This window comes from Herpailurus yagouaroundi, unplaced genomic scaffold, assembly GCF_014898765.1.
Source record: "Herpailurus yagouaroundi ecotype Mexico unplaced genomic scaffold, PumYag 193, whole genome shotgun sequence".
Lineage (NCBI taxonomy): Eukaryota > Metazoa > Chordata > Mammalia > Carnivora > Felidae > Herpailurus > Herpailurus yagouaroundi.
The window spans coordinates 8,705,610-8,720,402 of NW_024412424.1; the positions used below are offsets into that span (position 1 = coordinate 8,705,610).

At 37.0% G+C, this 14,793-nt stretch overlaps 1 protein-coding gene across 1 annotated transcript in view; it reads left to right on the forward strand.

The window, feature by feature from the left end:
• DOCK3 (dedicator of cytokinesis 3) overlaps window positions 1-14,793 on the forward strand; it is a 419,595-nt gene that overhangs the window by 264,481 nt on the left and 140,321 nt on the right. The window contains exon 9 of the mRNA XM_040445563.1: window positions 12,226-12,298. Within this exon, the coding sequence (XP_040301497.1) occupies window positions 12,226-12,298 (73 nt within the window). The remainder of the gene's footprint in view (window positions 1-12,225; window positions 12,299-14,793) is intronic.

Sequence of the window (14,793 nt, forward strand, 5' to 3'; positions counted from 1 at the left end):
TCTGCCCTTCCTACCCTCTTCCGTGGGCCTTTCGTCTGCACTTGGCTCCGGAGACTCCGTTCTGCTAGTCTTATGGTGGTTTTCTGGGTTATTTAGGCAGGTGTAGGTGGAATCTAAGTGATCAGCAGGACGTGCGGTGAGCCCAGCATCCTCCTACGCCGCCATCTTCTCCATAAGCTTAATATATATTTTTAATGTTTATTTTTTGAGGGAGAGAGACAGAGCATGAGCATGAGCGGCAGAAGGGCAGAGAGAGAGGGAAACACAGAATCAGAAGCAGGCTCCATGCTCTGAGCTGTCAGCACAAAGCCCGATGTGGGGCTCAAACTCACAGACCATGAGACCATGACCTGAGCCAAAGTCCGACGCTTATCCAACTGAGCCACCCAGGCACCCCCATATTTATCTTTTAAAAAATGCAAACTGTTCACCTCAGCTCCCACTTAACCTAAAGCTCTTGTTATTTAGTGTGGCATAAAAGGCCCAGCATGATATAATTCTATTTCTTTAGTTTTATTTCCCGCATCCTGATGACTTCTATATCTTTCCCTAAACATGTCTTGCTCTTTCATGCCTCCCTACCCTTGTTGGCTTGTTAAACTCCTATCTTTTAAAACTCAACTATGTGAAACTCTCCTCAGTATTTATGGGTAGAATAAGGCCCTGGGACTTCATTGTGCCCATGATGACACCCTGTACCTAGCTTTATCCCATTACTAGATATTACATTGTAATGTACACATGCATGTAGATTTTCCCCATTGGAATGGGAGCTTTCTTATGTGTCTTTGTACCATTTCTCCCCAGTGAGTGCTAAGCACAGAATTTTGGATATTGGATCATTAGATAACTATTTATTGAGTGAATGAATGGATAAGTGCATCTGTCAAATAAGTACCAATCAATCTGCTGTGAATCAAGAAATTTTTATTTAATTGAACAGTTTATCAAGCATTTACTAATAATTTCTTTTTTGGGGCCTCTGTAATGACTTCTTGTGATTTATGGGTTAAAAAGGAATGTCATTGACCCTGAAGAGGTCTGTACAGGACATTATAGGATTTCTAAAAGGTGGGAAACATGTTTTCCTGATTTTAAGTCCCAAAGCTGAGTGGTAAAGTAGGATTAAAGCATATGTCTACATGCAGCAAGACTTTTAAGCACACTAAGCAGTCAGGAAAAAACAAACAAAAAATAACCTTTCAGATAGAAGCTTTTACAGAGTCTTTTAAGTTAAAAAAAAATGGAAATCCTAAATCATTGGTTGTTTTATATATTTTTCTAATCAGTCACATTTCAGACCTTGCTTTGTATTTAGGATTAAACTGTATAGTTTGGGAAAGAAATACAATCAGCTTTACAATGTAATACACTGAGAGAAATGGCTTTTCCTGTCATGGTGACCACATCAGCCATCACCAAGGTTTTGAACTCTATTCAAAGAACTATTTTTAAAGAGATAAAAGAGGGGGTGCCTGGGTGACTCAGCTAAGTATCCTAGCTCTTGATTTCAGCTCAGGTCATGATCTCACAGTTTGTGGGATCGAGCCCCACATCAGAGGCCACACTGACAGCATGGAGCCTGCTTAGGATTCTCTCTCTCCTTCTCTCTCTCTGCCCCTCCCCTGACCCATGCGCATGCGCTCTCTCTCTCTCTCTCTTTCTCTCTCTCTCTCTCTCTCTCTCTCTCTCTCAAAATAAATAAATTAACATAAAATAAAACAAAGGGATGCCTGGGTGGCTCAGTCCGTTGAGCATCAGACTTTGGCTCAGGTCATGATGTCACCGTGCATTAGTTTGGGCTTCCTATGGGGCTTGCTCCTGTCAGTGCAGAGCCTGCTTTGGATCCTCTGTCCATCTCTCTCAGTCCCTTCCCTGCTTGTGCTCTCCCTCTCTCTGAAAAATATATTGACATTTAAAATAAGAAGAAGAAAAAGGAAAAAGAAGTCAGAGAAGAGGAGGATCATTAAAAGACTGAGAAGCCAGAAAGGGCTCTTGGAGAAAATGAAAGTTGTTGAATTAAAGATTAGCCAGGATCTGGATAGGGTACTAATTCATTGTTCAACAGGTATTTATTTAACATCTATTATCCTTTGGCATAGATGAGCAAGAGATAAGCAAGAGAAATATCTGCTTGTCTTTCTGGAGCTTATGCTGTAGTAGAGAGACTAGCTGTCTCTACTAGAGAGATCACCAAACACATGATTAAATGAATAAGTATGTAGTTTGAAAAGTGCAATAGGTGCTATGAAGGAAAGTCATGCAGAATGCTCCGAAACCTCATGTAGACTGGAGTGAGGGGAGGCTCTTATGGCATCCATGCTGAGACTTAAAGTGATGTAAGTCATGTAAATCCTTATGTTTACTCATGTAAACATAAAGAGTGGATAATGTGATCTAGGCAGAAGAAGGCATAGATGCAAGGAAAAAACTTGGTATATACAGAGAATTGAATGGTGGTTGGTATCCTTGGAATGTTTCGAGTAAGAGAAGGAAAGGATATCACAAGAGGGTATTGAAGAGATAGTGAGGTACCAGATTATGCAGGGCCTTATAGCCACAAAAGAATTTTGAATTTTATTGTAAGTTTAGGAGAGAAGATATTCAAGCACAGAAAGTACCAAAGGCAAAAGCATGAGTCAGACACAGTAAAGATATCAATGTATGTATGTAGGAAATTAGAAGAGGTTATTAGAGCTAGGAAAAGGTTTGTATTGACAGTAAACTCCAGGTCTTGAACCTGTTTCTTACCCATCTTTGCTCATAGCCCCTTTAACAATGAAAGAATTCAGTAAATGTCCGATCAAAAGATGTGTTAGAGACAATATTAAATATATCTAGGATAGCCCTGAAAACCCAACACACTAACTTAGATTTGATGGATTCGATAACCCATAAGAATCCTTGAACAGGGGAATAACATGAATGACATGTTGAAGGTGGTGATTTGAGATTATCACAGTGGTAATATATAGGTTAATCTAGAAAAACCGATAAGTTAGAAGCTGTTGCATACATGAAACGGTAAAGCCCCAGGATAAGGAGGCTAGTAGTAAGATTAAAGAAGATACAACATCATGCCCTGTAAGGTGTGGACCCAGCTGATCACCTCTATACCCTGATTTCCTATCATTCCCCACTTGATCACTCTACAATGGCCTCCTGAAAATATAACACATTTCTACTTTAGGCAATTTCTTTACATCTGTTTCCTGGATGTCTTCATGGTGCTTGCATCCTCCCCTTCTTCAGGTTTTGTATTTTGGGGGTTTTTTTGTTTGTTTGTTTTTTTGCAGTCACAAAAATTTTTTTTCATTTTATTTTAATATACTTTATTGTCAAATTGGCTTCCATACAACGAATGATACCTTCTTCAGGTTTTTACTCAAGTGTCACCCTTTCAGGCTTTTCCTGGCCACACAATCGAATTGAAACCATCATTGCCACCATCTCCCACATATACATGCACATTCTCAGTGTCTCTTCCTTCTTGTGTATTTTTCCCTAGCACTTAACACCATCTAGCATACTAAATAGTTTATATATTTACCTTTTTATTGTCTGTGTTCCATCACTGGACTGTAAGCACTATGAGAACAGAGATTTTTTTAAATTCTCTGAACATATCTGAGAGAGTTTTGGCACATGGTAGGTACTCAGTAATTACTTATTGAATGGATGATCAGTCTACTAATTATAACAATAAACTTAGTTACTCCTTTTATCTCTTTTTCTCTCTATTTATAAAACCTATAACTCAATGATGTGGGTTTTTTTTTTTTTACCTTGGAGACAAGAAGAGTGATGCTATAATTACTGAAGCCAGCTGAATGAAAGAAGTGATGCGTTCAATTTGGGCTATGTTGAGTTTGAAGTGATAGCTAAACAACCCAGGCCATGTGGTGAGGGCATCTGGGATGCAGGTGAGATGTCACAGATGAAGATGAGAATTTTCATGGGAATAGTTTCTGCATGTAGAAACAAGGCTATCTGAAAAAGTAAGAACATATGTAAAGAGCAAAGGACAAAACACAGGGAATATTTCAGTCATTAAGAAAACATTTTATATATACCTAACACGCACAGTGTACTACTGTCAAGTAATTTAGGAATTCATTTAAGATTGGGGAATAAGTGCCAATAAAAGAGAAGAAACAATTGAACATAGCTGGAAGCATTATACTACTTGATTTCAAAATATATTACAAAACTACAGTAATCAAGACAGTATGATCCTGGCATAAAAACAGACAGAATGACCAATGGAATAGCCAGAAATAAACTTACACATATATTATCAACTGATCTTTGTAAGGGTACCAAGAATACACAATGGGGAAAAGGATAGTCTCTTCAATAAATGGTGTTAAGAAAAATGTATATTCACATGTGAAAGAATGAAATTTTTCATACCATTCATAAAAATTAACTCAAAATGGATTAAAGACTTAATACATAAGACATTAAATCTTAAAACTTATATAAGAAGAAGTTCTATAAGACAACAGAGAAACAGCTTATTGACATTAGCTATGGCAATGATATTTTGGATATGGCACCAAAAACATAAGCTTTGTTGCAAAAATAGACAAGTGGGATTTTATCAGACTAAAAAATTTCATTCTGCACAGCAGAGGAAACAGACAACAAAATGGAAAAGCAACCTATGATATTGGAGAAAATATTTGCAAACCATATATATGATAAAGTGTTAATAATCAAAATATATAAGGAATTCCTACCACTCAGTAGTGAAAAAAACCCAGGTAACCCATGTAAAAAATAGGCAAAGGAACTGAATAGACATTTCTCCAAAGGAGACAAATACATAGATAACAGATGTATGAAAAGATGTTCAACATGACTAATCATCAGGGAAATGTGAATCAAAATCACAATGAAGTATCACCTCACACCTATTAGAATACCTGTCATCAAAAAACAAAAGACAAAAGTGTTGGGAAGGATGTGGAGAAAAGGGAACCCTTGTACACACGTTAGTGACATAAATTGGTACAGCCAGTATGGAAAACAGTATGGAGGTTCCTCAAAAAATAGAAATTAGAGAAAGATAAGTATATGATTTCACTCATATGTGGAATTTAAGAAACACAACAGATGAACATAGGGGAAGGGAAGGAAAAATAAGACAAAAACAGAGAGGGAGGCCAACCATAAGAGACTCTTAATTACAGGGAACAGAGGGGAGGTGGGTGGGGGGATGGGCTAAATGGGTGATGGGTACTAAGAAGGGCAGTTGTTGGGATGAGCACTGGGTGTTCTATGTAAGTGATAAATCACTGGGTTCTACTCCTGAAACTAATACTACATTGTATGTTAACTAACTTGAATTTAAATAAATAAATTTAAAATAAAAATAAATAAAAATTTAAAAATAGAAAATAGAACTACTCTATGATCCATCAATCCCACCTTTAGGTGTACATCCAAAGGAATTTAAATTAGGATCTCAAAGAGATAGCTACACTCCCATGTTCATTGCAACATTATTTACTCTAGCAAAGACATTGAAATAACCTAAATGCTCATCAGTGGATGAATGGGTAAAGAAAATGTGGCATATACATGCAGTGAAATATTGTTCAACCTTAACAAAAGAGATACACCCTCCCATTTGCAACAACATAGATAAACTTGGAAGACATTATATTTTGAAATAAGCCAGACATAGAAGGACAAATATTACATGATACCACTTATATGAGGAATCTAAAATAGTCAAACTCATAGGATCAGGGAGTAAAATGGTGGTTGTCAGAGCCTGGGGGGGGGGGAGAGGAAAATGGGGAGGTATTAGAGACAAAGTTCCAGTTACACAAGATAAGTAAGTCCTAGAGCTCTACTGCACAGCATAGTACTTATGGTTAACAATACTGTGTTGTATACTTTAAAAATTTGCTCAAAGGGCAGAATGTTATATTCTTATCTCACACTATAAATAAATATTAATAATTAATAGAGTGGGAAGAAACTTCTGGAGGCGTTGGATATGTTTATAGCACAGATTGTGGTGATAGTTTCACAGGTATATACTTAACTACAAACTCATTCAGTTGTATACATTAAACATACACAGATTTTCATATGCCAATCATACCTCAATAAAGTGATTAAAGAAAAGAAATGTGGGGAGATGTGAATTTTCCTAGCAAGTATTGCACCTAATAAGAATTTAAGACTTCCTGAAGTGTATATATAACACATAACTGGCATGACAGACATTATGCAGCTTTGTTTCACTTATGCTCTGAAACACAAGTTTCTGACATAACCAATGATCTCATTACAGGAAAATAAAATTTTCTTCTGAAGGAAAAAAAACAGAGAAGGAATTACCTTACTCCCTTCTTTTTAAGAAGGCATTTTCACTTCCTACATTTTGCATAGTTTAGCCATTTGTTATGTTCATCACTCACTGTCTGTTTCCTTATTTTGTCTTTTTAAATAAAAGCTCCTTCTGGGCAGGGATGTATTTATTTTGTTTACTGAGTTACCCAAGTGCCTGAAACAGTGCTTGCCACCTAATAAGTGTTCGGTAAATATTTGTGAATAAATGATTGTAACTATCCAGAATGTAGCAAAGAGATATAAGGTGATGAAAAATATGAAAGAAGTATGGGACATGGAGAACAGAATGAGAAAGAATAATAAACACCTAACTAGAATCACAGGAAAACAGAAAAGAGCAAAAGTTTTCATCATTGATGAAAACACAAAAGATTGCTTATTTGCTTTGCTCTCACAAGATTCTTCCTTGGGAGCAGGATGCTCTGACAGTTGTCAGAGGGTGGAGAAGCCAAGATTGTTAAAAAGAGTTTGTCCTCTTCTACACCACCTCACTCTATAGTAAATGGTGAATAATAGAACATCCAAGTTGGTGAACAGATGAACATAAGGGAAGAGAAACAAAAGTAATATAAAAACAGGGAGGGAGACAAAACATAAGAGACTCATAAATGTGGAGAACAAACAGAGGGTTACTGTAGGGGGTGTGGGAGGGGGGATGGTCTAAACGGGTAAGGGGCACTAGGGAATCTACTCCTGAAATCATTGTTCCACTATATGCTAATTTGGTTGTAAATTAAAAAATAATAAAATTAAATTAAAAAAAATAAAAGAACATCCAAGTTGGGCCAAAGTGGTTTGCTCTTAACAGATAAGTATAAATGGGGAAAAGACATGAAGCTCACTGATGATTTATAGTGTCTTGATTGAAGGTTTCACCACCAAAGACTTTGGACTATTTGACTTTTAAAGCACTGTTGCAGGACACCTGGGTGGCTCAGTCAATTAAGTGTCCGACTCCTGATCTGGGCTCAGGTCATGATCTCACAGTTTGTGGGATCGAGACTCCCTCCATCGGGCTCTGTGCTGACACCACTGAGCCTGCTTGGGATTCTCTCTCTCTCTGTCCCTCCCACCCCTTCTCAAAACAAATAACTTAAAAAAAAAAAAAAAACACTGTTGCACAGATAACAATTAAAATTAAAATTTAAGAAAGTTGTTCACAAAGAAACCCTTAGATTCCCTAATCCAATATAGATTCAGATGTGACTTTGTTTTGGAATATAGTTTATTGTCAAGCTAGCTAACATACAGTATATACAGTATGCTCTTGGCTTCTGGAATAGATTCCCATGATTCACTTAGATACAATACCCAGTGATCATCCCAACAAGTGGCCTCCTCAATGCCCATCACCCATTTTCTCCTCCCTCTCCAACCCCCATCAGCCCTCAGTTTGTTCTCTGTATTTAAGAGTCTCTTATGGATTGCCTCCCTCTGTTTATAACTGTTTTTCCCCTTCCCTTCCCCCATGGTCTTTTGTTAAGTTTCTCAAATATCACATATGAGTGGAAACATATTATATCTGTCTTTCTCTGACTGACTTATTTCACTTAGCATAATACCTCTAGTTCTATCCACATTGTTGCAAATGGCAAGATTCCATTTTTTTCATTGGCAAGTAGTATTCCATTGTATATATAAACCACATCTTCATTATCCATTCATCAGTTGATGGACAGTTGGGCTCTTTCCATAATTTGGCTATTGTTGATAGCACTGCTATAAACATTGGGGTACATGTGCCCCTATGAATCAGCACTCCTGTATCCTTTGGATAAATTTCTAGTAGTGCTATTGCTGGGTCATAGGGTAATTCTATTTTTAATTTTTTGAGGAACCTCCACACTTTTTTCCAGAGTGGCTGGATCAGTTTGCATTCCTACCAACAGTGCGAGAAGCTTCCCCTTTCTCCACATCCTCACCAACATCTGTTGTTTCCTGAGTTGTTAACTGCTTTAAATGAGGTCAAAGACTGCCATTTACAGAGCACATCAAATTACTCTTATGGAAGAGCCATGGTACAGCTGTTCCTTTGTCTGCTTCCACATACTGGACTTTGTGAATAGCTGCTCACAGACTGTAAGAGTGTTTGTCAGCAGGTGGATGCTTTCCTGTGCCCCTGAATTTTGCTGAGTACCTTCTCCGTGTTTACACACCAACTATTAACAAACCAGGTCATTGGAAAGTCCCCCTCACCCCCAAAAAAGAAAAATAAATGAATTACATTTTAAGTTTAGGATGCTAGAAAAAGATAAAGTAAACAAAGCAGAGGAAGAAAATAAATGAATTACATTTTAAGTTTAGGATGCTAGAATAAGAAAAACAAAGTAAACTTAAAACATACAGAAGAAAATAACAGAACCTAAAGAAAGGGTCAATAAAATAAAAACTGATTATCTGAAAAAAGAAACTTAAAAAATAGACATACCTGCTTTGGAAAAATGCCTGTTCAGGTCCTCTGCCCATTTTTAGATTGGATTACATTTTCTAGTGTTTATTTCTATTCTTTATATATTTTGGATACCAACCCCTTATCAGATACATCATTTGCAAATATCTTCTCCCATTCTGTAGGTTATCTTTTTGTTTTGTTGATGGTTTCCTTTGCTGTTCAAGAGCTTTTTATTTTGGTGTAGCCCCAGTAGTTTAGTTTGGTTTGGTTTCTCTTGCCTGAGGAGACGGATCTAGAGAAAAATGTTTCTGTGGCTGATGTGAAAGAAAGTAATGCCTATGTTTTCTTCTAAGAATTTTATGGTTTGTTGATATGGAACTCTTGGTGAAAATGCAAATTGATGCAGCCACTGTGGAAAACAGTATGGAAGTTCCTCAAAAAATTAAAAATACAATTATCAGGTAATTCTATTCCTGGATATTTACCCAGAGTAAATGAAAACACTAATTTGAAAAGATATATGCATCCCTATGTTTATTGTAGCATTTGCAATAGCCAAGATAGGGAAATAGCCCAAGTGTTCATCAGTAGATGAATGGATAAAGAAGATGTGCTATCAATGAAATATTACTCAGACATTAAAAAGAATTAAATCTTGCCATTTGCAATGACATGGGTGGACCTAGACGGTATAATGCTAATTGAAAAAAGTCAAACAGAGAAAGACAAATATCACATAATTTCACTCATATGTGGAATTTAAGAAATAAAACAAAGAAAAAAAGATAAAAAAACAGACTCTTTTTTCCTTTCTCTTTTTTTTTTTTTTTTTTAATTTACATCCAAGTTAGTATATAGTGCAACAATGATTTCAGGAGTAGATTCCTTAATTCCCTTTACCCATTTAGCCCACCGCCTCTCCCACACACCCCCCAGTAACCCTCTGTTCTCCATATTTATGAGTCTCTTAGGTTTTGTCCCCCTCCCTGTTTTTATATTATTTTTGCTTCCCTTCCCTTATGTTCATCTGTTTTGTATCTTAAGGTCCTCATCTGAGTGAAGTCATATGATATTTGTCTTTCTCTGACTAATTTCGCTTGGCATAATACCCTCTAGTTCCATCCACAGAGTTGCAAATGGCAAGATTTCATTCTTTTTGACTGCCGAGTAATACTCCATTGTATATACATACCACATCTTCTTTATCCATTCATCCATCGATGGACATTTGGGCTCTTTCCATACTTTGGCTATTGTTGATAGTGCTGCTGTAAACATGGAGGTGCATGTGCCCCTTGAAACAGCATACCTGTATCCCTTGGGTAAATGCCTAGTAGTGCAATTGCTGGGTTGTAAGGTAGTTCTATTTTTAATTGTTTGAGGAACCTCCATACTCTTTTCCAGAGTGGCTGCCCCAGTTTGCATTCCCACCAGCAGTGCCAAAGAGATCCTCTTTCTTCACATCCTCGCCAACATCTGTTGCTGCCTGAGTTGTTAATGTTAGCCATTCTGACAGGTGTGAGGTTGTATCTCGTGGTTTTGATTTGTATTTCCCTGATGATGAGGGATGTTGAACATTTTTTCATGTGTCAGTTGGCCATCTGGATGTCTTCTTTGGAGAAGTGTCTATTCATGTCTTTTGCCCATTTTTTCACTGGATTATTTGTTTTTTAGGTGTTGAGTTTGATAAGTTCTTTATAGATTTTGGATCCTAACCTTTTATCTGATATTTTATTTGCAAATATCTTCTCCCATTCTGTCAGTTGCCTTTTAGTTTTGTTGATTGTTTCTTTTGCTGTGCAGAAGCTTTTTCTTTTGTTGAGGTCCCAGTAGTTCATTTTTGCCTTTGTTTCCCTTGCCTCTGGAGACGTGTTGAGTAAGAAATTGCTGCAGGCAAGATAAAAGAGGTTTTTGCCTGCTTTCTCCTCGAGGATTTTGATGGCTTCCTGTCTTACATTGAGGTCTTTCATCCATTTTGAGTTTATTTTTGTGTATGGTGTAAGAAAGTGGGCCAGGTTCATTTTTCTGCATGTCACTGTCCAGTTTTCCCAGCACTGCTTACTGAAGAGTCTGTCTTTATTCCATTGGATATTCTTTCCTGCTTTGTCTAAGATTAGTTGGCCATACGTTTGTGGGTCCATTTCTGGGTTCTCTGTTCTGTTCCATTGATCTGAGTGTCTGTTCTTGTGCCAGTACCATACTGTCTTGATGATTACAGCTTTGTAATACAGTTTGAAGTCTGGGATTGTGATGCCTCCAGCTTTAGGAAAAAACAGACTCTTAAATACAGAACAGACTGGTAGTTGCCAGAATGGAGGTGGGTGGAGGGATGGATGAAAGAGATAAAGGGTATGAAGAGTACCATTATCTTAATGAGTACTGAGAAATGTATAGAATTGTTGAATCATCATATTATATACCTGAAACTAGTATAACACTGTATATTAATTATCTTCAAGTAAAAAAAATTTAAATAGATGCAAAAGGTCAGTAGCAAGAATAATCAAGAAAAAAGACAGATAAACCACACATATTAAAAAATTATATAGACCATATTTTTAAATTAATAACATAAAATTAACTTAAAAACATTTTTTAATGTTTATTTATTTTTGAGAGAGAGAATACAAGCAGGGGAAGGGCAAAGAGAGAGGAAGACACAGATTCCGAAGCAGGCTCCAGGCTCTGAGCTGTCAGCACAGAGCCCCAACACGTGGCTCAAACCCACGAACCATGAGATCATGACCTGAGCTGAAGTCATATGCTTAACTAACTGAGCCCAGGCACCCCAAAATTAACTGTTTTAAAGTGAACAGTTGAGTGGCATTTACTGCATTTGCAGTGTTGTGCAAACCATCACTTCTGTCTAGTTCCAAAACAGTTTCATACCCCAAAAGGAAGCCCTGAATCTAATGAACAGTTGTTCTTTATTTCCCTCCTCAGCCCACTCCTGCTTACAGCCTCTAGTCTGCATTCTAGATTTATGTAGATTTATGTATTCTAAATATTTCACGTAAATGGAATTGTATGTGACCTTTTGCATCTGATTTTAGTTATAATGTATTTAAGGTTCATTCATGTTGTAGCACACATCAGTACTTCATTTCTTTATATGTCTCATTAATATTCCATTGTATGGACTATGCCACAAATTGTTTATGTGTTCATTTGTTGTTGGATAGTTGCAGTGTCTCTACCTTTTGGCTGTAGTGAATAGTACTGCTGAGAACACATATGCATATGTATTTGTTTGATTGCCTGCCTTCTATTCTTTTAGGTATTTATCTAGAAATGGAACTGCTGGGTCTTCTGGGTCATATGGTAATTTTGTGTTTTACATTTGAAGAACTGCCAAATTGTTTTTCACAGAAACCTAACCATTTTACATTCCCACCAGCAATGTGTGAGGGTTCCAATTTCAGCACATCCATGTCAACACTTGTAATTTTCTTTTTTTCTTCTAGCTATCCTACAAGGTGTGAATGTGAATTAACACCTCATTTTGGTTTGATTTGCATTTTAGTGGTGACTAATGATGTGAGCATTTTTCATGTGTTTGTTCACCGTTTGTATATCTTCTTGGAGAAATATGTATTCAAGTCCTTTGCCTATTTTTAATTGGATTATGTGTTCTTTTTTGGAAATTTAAAAAATATATATTTTAACTGAATATTTTGTTTTGTTCCAGATTTTCATTTAAATTCCATTTAGTGGGGTACCTGGGTGGTTCAGTCAGTTAAGTGTCCAACTCTTGATTTTGGCTCAGGTCATCATCTCACGGTTGTGAGATCAAGCCCCATGTCAGACTCCATGCTGAGTGTGGGGCCTGCTTGGGATTCCCTCTCTCTCTCTCTCTCTCTGTCCCTCCCCTACTCATGCTCTTGCTCTCTCTAAAAATAAATAAACATTTAAAAAATAAATAAATTCAAGTTAGTTAACATATAGTATAATATTAGTTTCAGGAGTGAGTAGAATTTCATGATTCATCACTTACATATAACACCCATTGCTCATCCCAACAAGTGCCCTCCTTAATGCCCATCACCCATTTAGCTCATTCCCTACCTACTTCCCCTTCAGCAACCCTCAGTTTGTTCTCTTTGGTTAAGAGTCTGTTTTATGGTTTGCTTCTCTCTTTTTCCCCCTATGTTCATCTGTTTTGTTTCTTAAATTCCACATGTGAATGAAATCATATAGTATTTATCTTTCTCTGACTTATTTTAATTAGCATAATACACTCTGGCTCCATCCATATTGTTGCAAATGGCAATATTTCATTCTTTATTATGGCTAATATTCCACTGTGTGTGTGTATACACATACACACACACACACACACACACACACACACACACATACATACCACATCTTCTTTGCCCACTCATCAGCCAATGGACATTTGGGCTCTTCCCATAATTTGCGTATTGTTAATACTGCTATAAACAATGGAATATTTTTAAAAAATTTTCATTCCAGTGTAGTTAATATACAGTGTTATATTAGTTTCATGTGTACAATATAGTGATTCAACAATTCCATGTATCACCTGGTGCTCATTATGACAAGTATATTCCTTAATCCCCATCACCTTTTCACCCATACCCCCACCCACCTCCCCTCTGGCAACCATCAGTTTGTTCTCTATAGTTAAGAGTCTGCCTCTTGGTTTGTCTGTCTGTCTGTCTGTCTGTCTCTCTCTGCTCATTGGTTTTGTTTCTTAAATATGAGTGAAATCATATGGTATTTGTCTTTCCTTGACCGACTTACTTCACTTAGCATTATACTGTCTAGTTCCATCCATATTATTGCAGATGGTAAGATTTCATTCTTTTTTATGACTAAATAATATTCGTGTGGGGGCGCCTGGGTGGCGCAGTCGGTTAAGCGTCCGACTTCAGCCAGGTCACGATCTCGCGGTCCGTGAGTTCGAGCCCCGCGTCGGGCTCTGGGCTGATGGCTCAGAGCCTGGAGCCTGTTTCCGATTCTGTGTCTCCCTCTCTCTCTGCCCCTTCCCTGTTCATGCTCTGTCTCTCTCTGTCCCAAAAATAAATAAACGTTGAAAAAAAAAAACTTAAAAAAAAAAATAATATTCGTGTGTGTGTGTGTGTGTGTGTTATAGATATCTCACATCTTCTTTATTCATTCGTCCATTGATGGACACTTGGGCTGCTTCCATAAATTACTATTATAAATAATGCTGCAATAAGCATAGGGGTGCATGTATCTCTTCAAATTATTGGTTTCTTATTCTCAGGGTAAATACTCAGCAATGCAATTACTGGATTATGGAGTAGTTCTATTTTTAATTTTTTTGAGGAACCTCCATACTGGCTTCCACAGTGGCTATACCAGTTTGCATTCCCACCAACAGTGCATGAGGGTTCCTTTTTTTCCACATCCTTACCAACACTTATCATTTCTTGAGTTTTTATTTTGGCCATTCTGACAGGTTTGAGGTGATATCTCATTGTATGTTTGATTTGCATTTCCTTGATGATAAGTGATGTTGAGCATCTTTTCATGTGTCTGTTAGTCAGCTCTGTGTCTTCTTCAGAGAGGTGTCTGTTCATGTTTTCTGCCCATTTTTTAATTGGATTCTTTGTTCTTTGGGTGTTGGACTGTATAAGTTCTTTATATATTTTGAATACTAACCCTTTGTCAGATATGTAATTTGCAAATATCTTCTTCCATTCAGTACATTGCCTTTTAGTTTTGTTGGTCATTTCCTTTGCTTTGTAGAACCTTTTTATTTTGATGAAGTCCCAATAGTTTATTTTTGCTTTTGTTTTCCTTGACTTAAGAGACATATCTAGAAAGATGTTGTTATGGCTAATGTCAGAGAAATCACTGGCTGGGCTCTTTTGTAGGATTTTTATGGTTTCAGGTATCACATTTAGGCCCTTAATCAATTTAGGGTTTATTTTTGTGTATGGTGTAAGAAAGTGCTCCAATTTCATTCTTTTGCATGTGTCCAGCTTTCCTAACACCTTTTGTTGAAGAAACTGTCTTTTTCACATTGCACATTCTTGCTT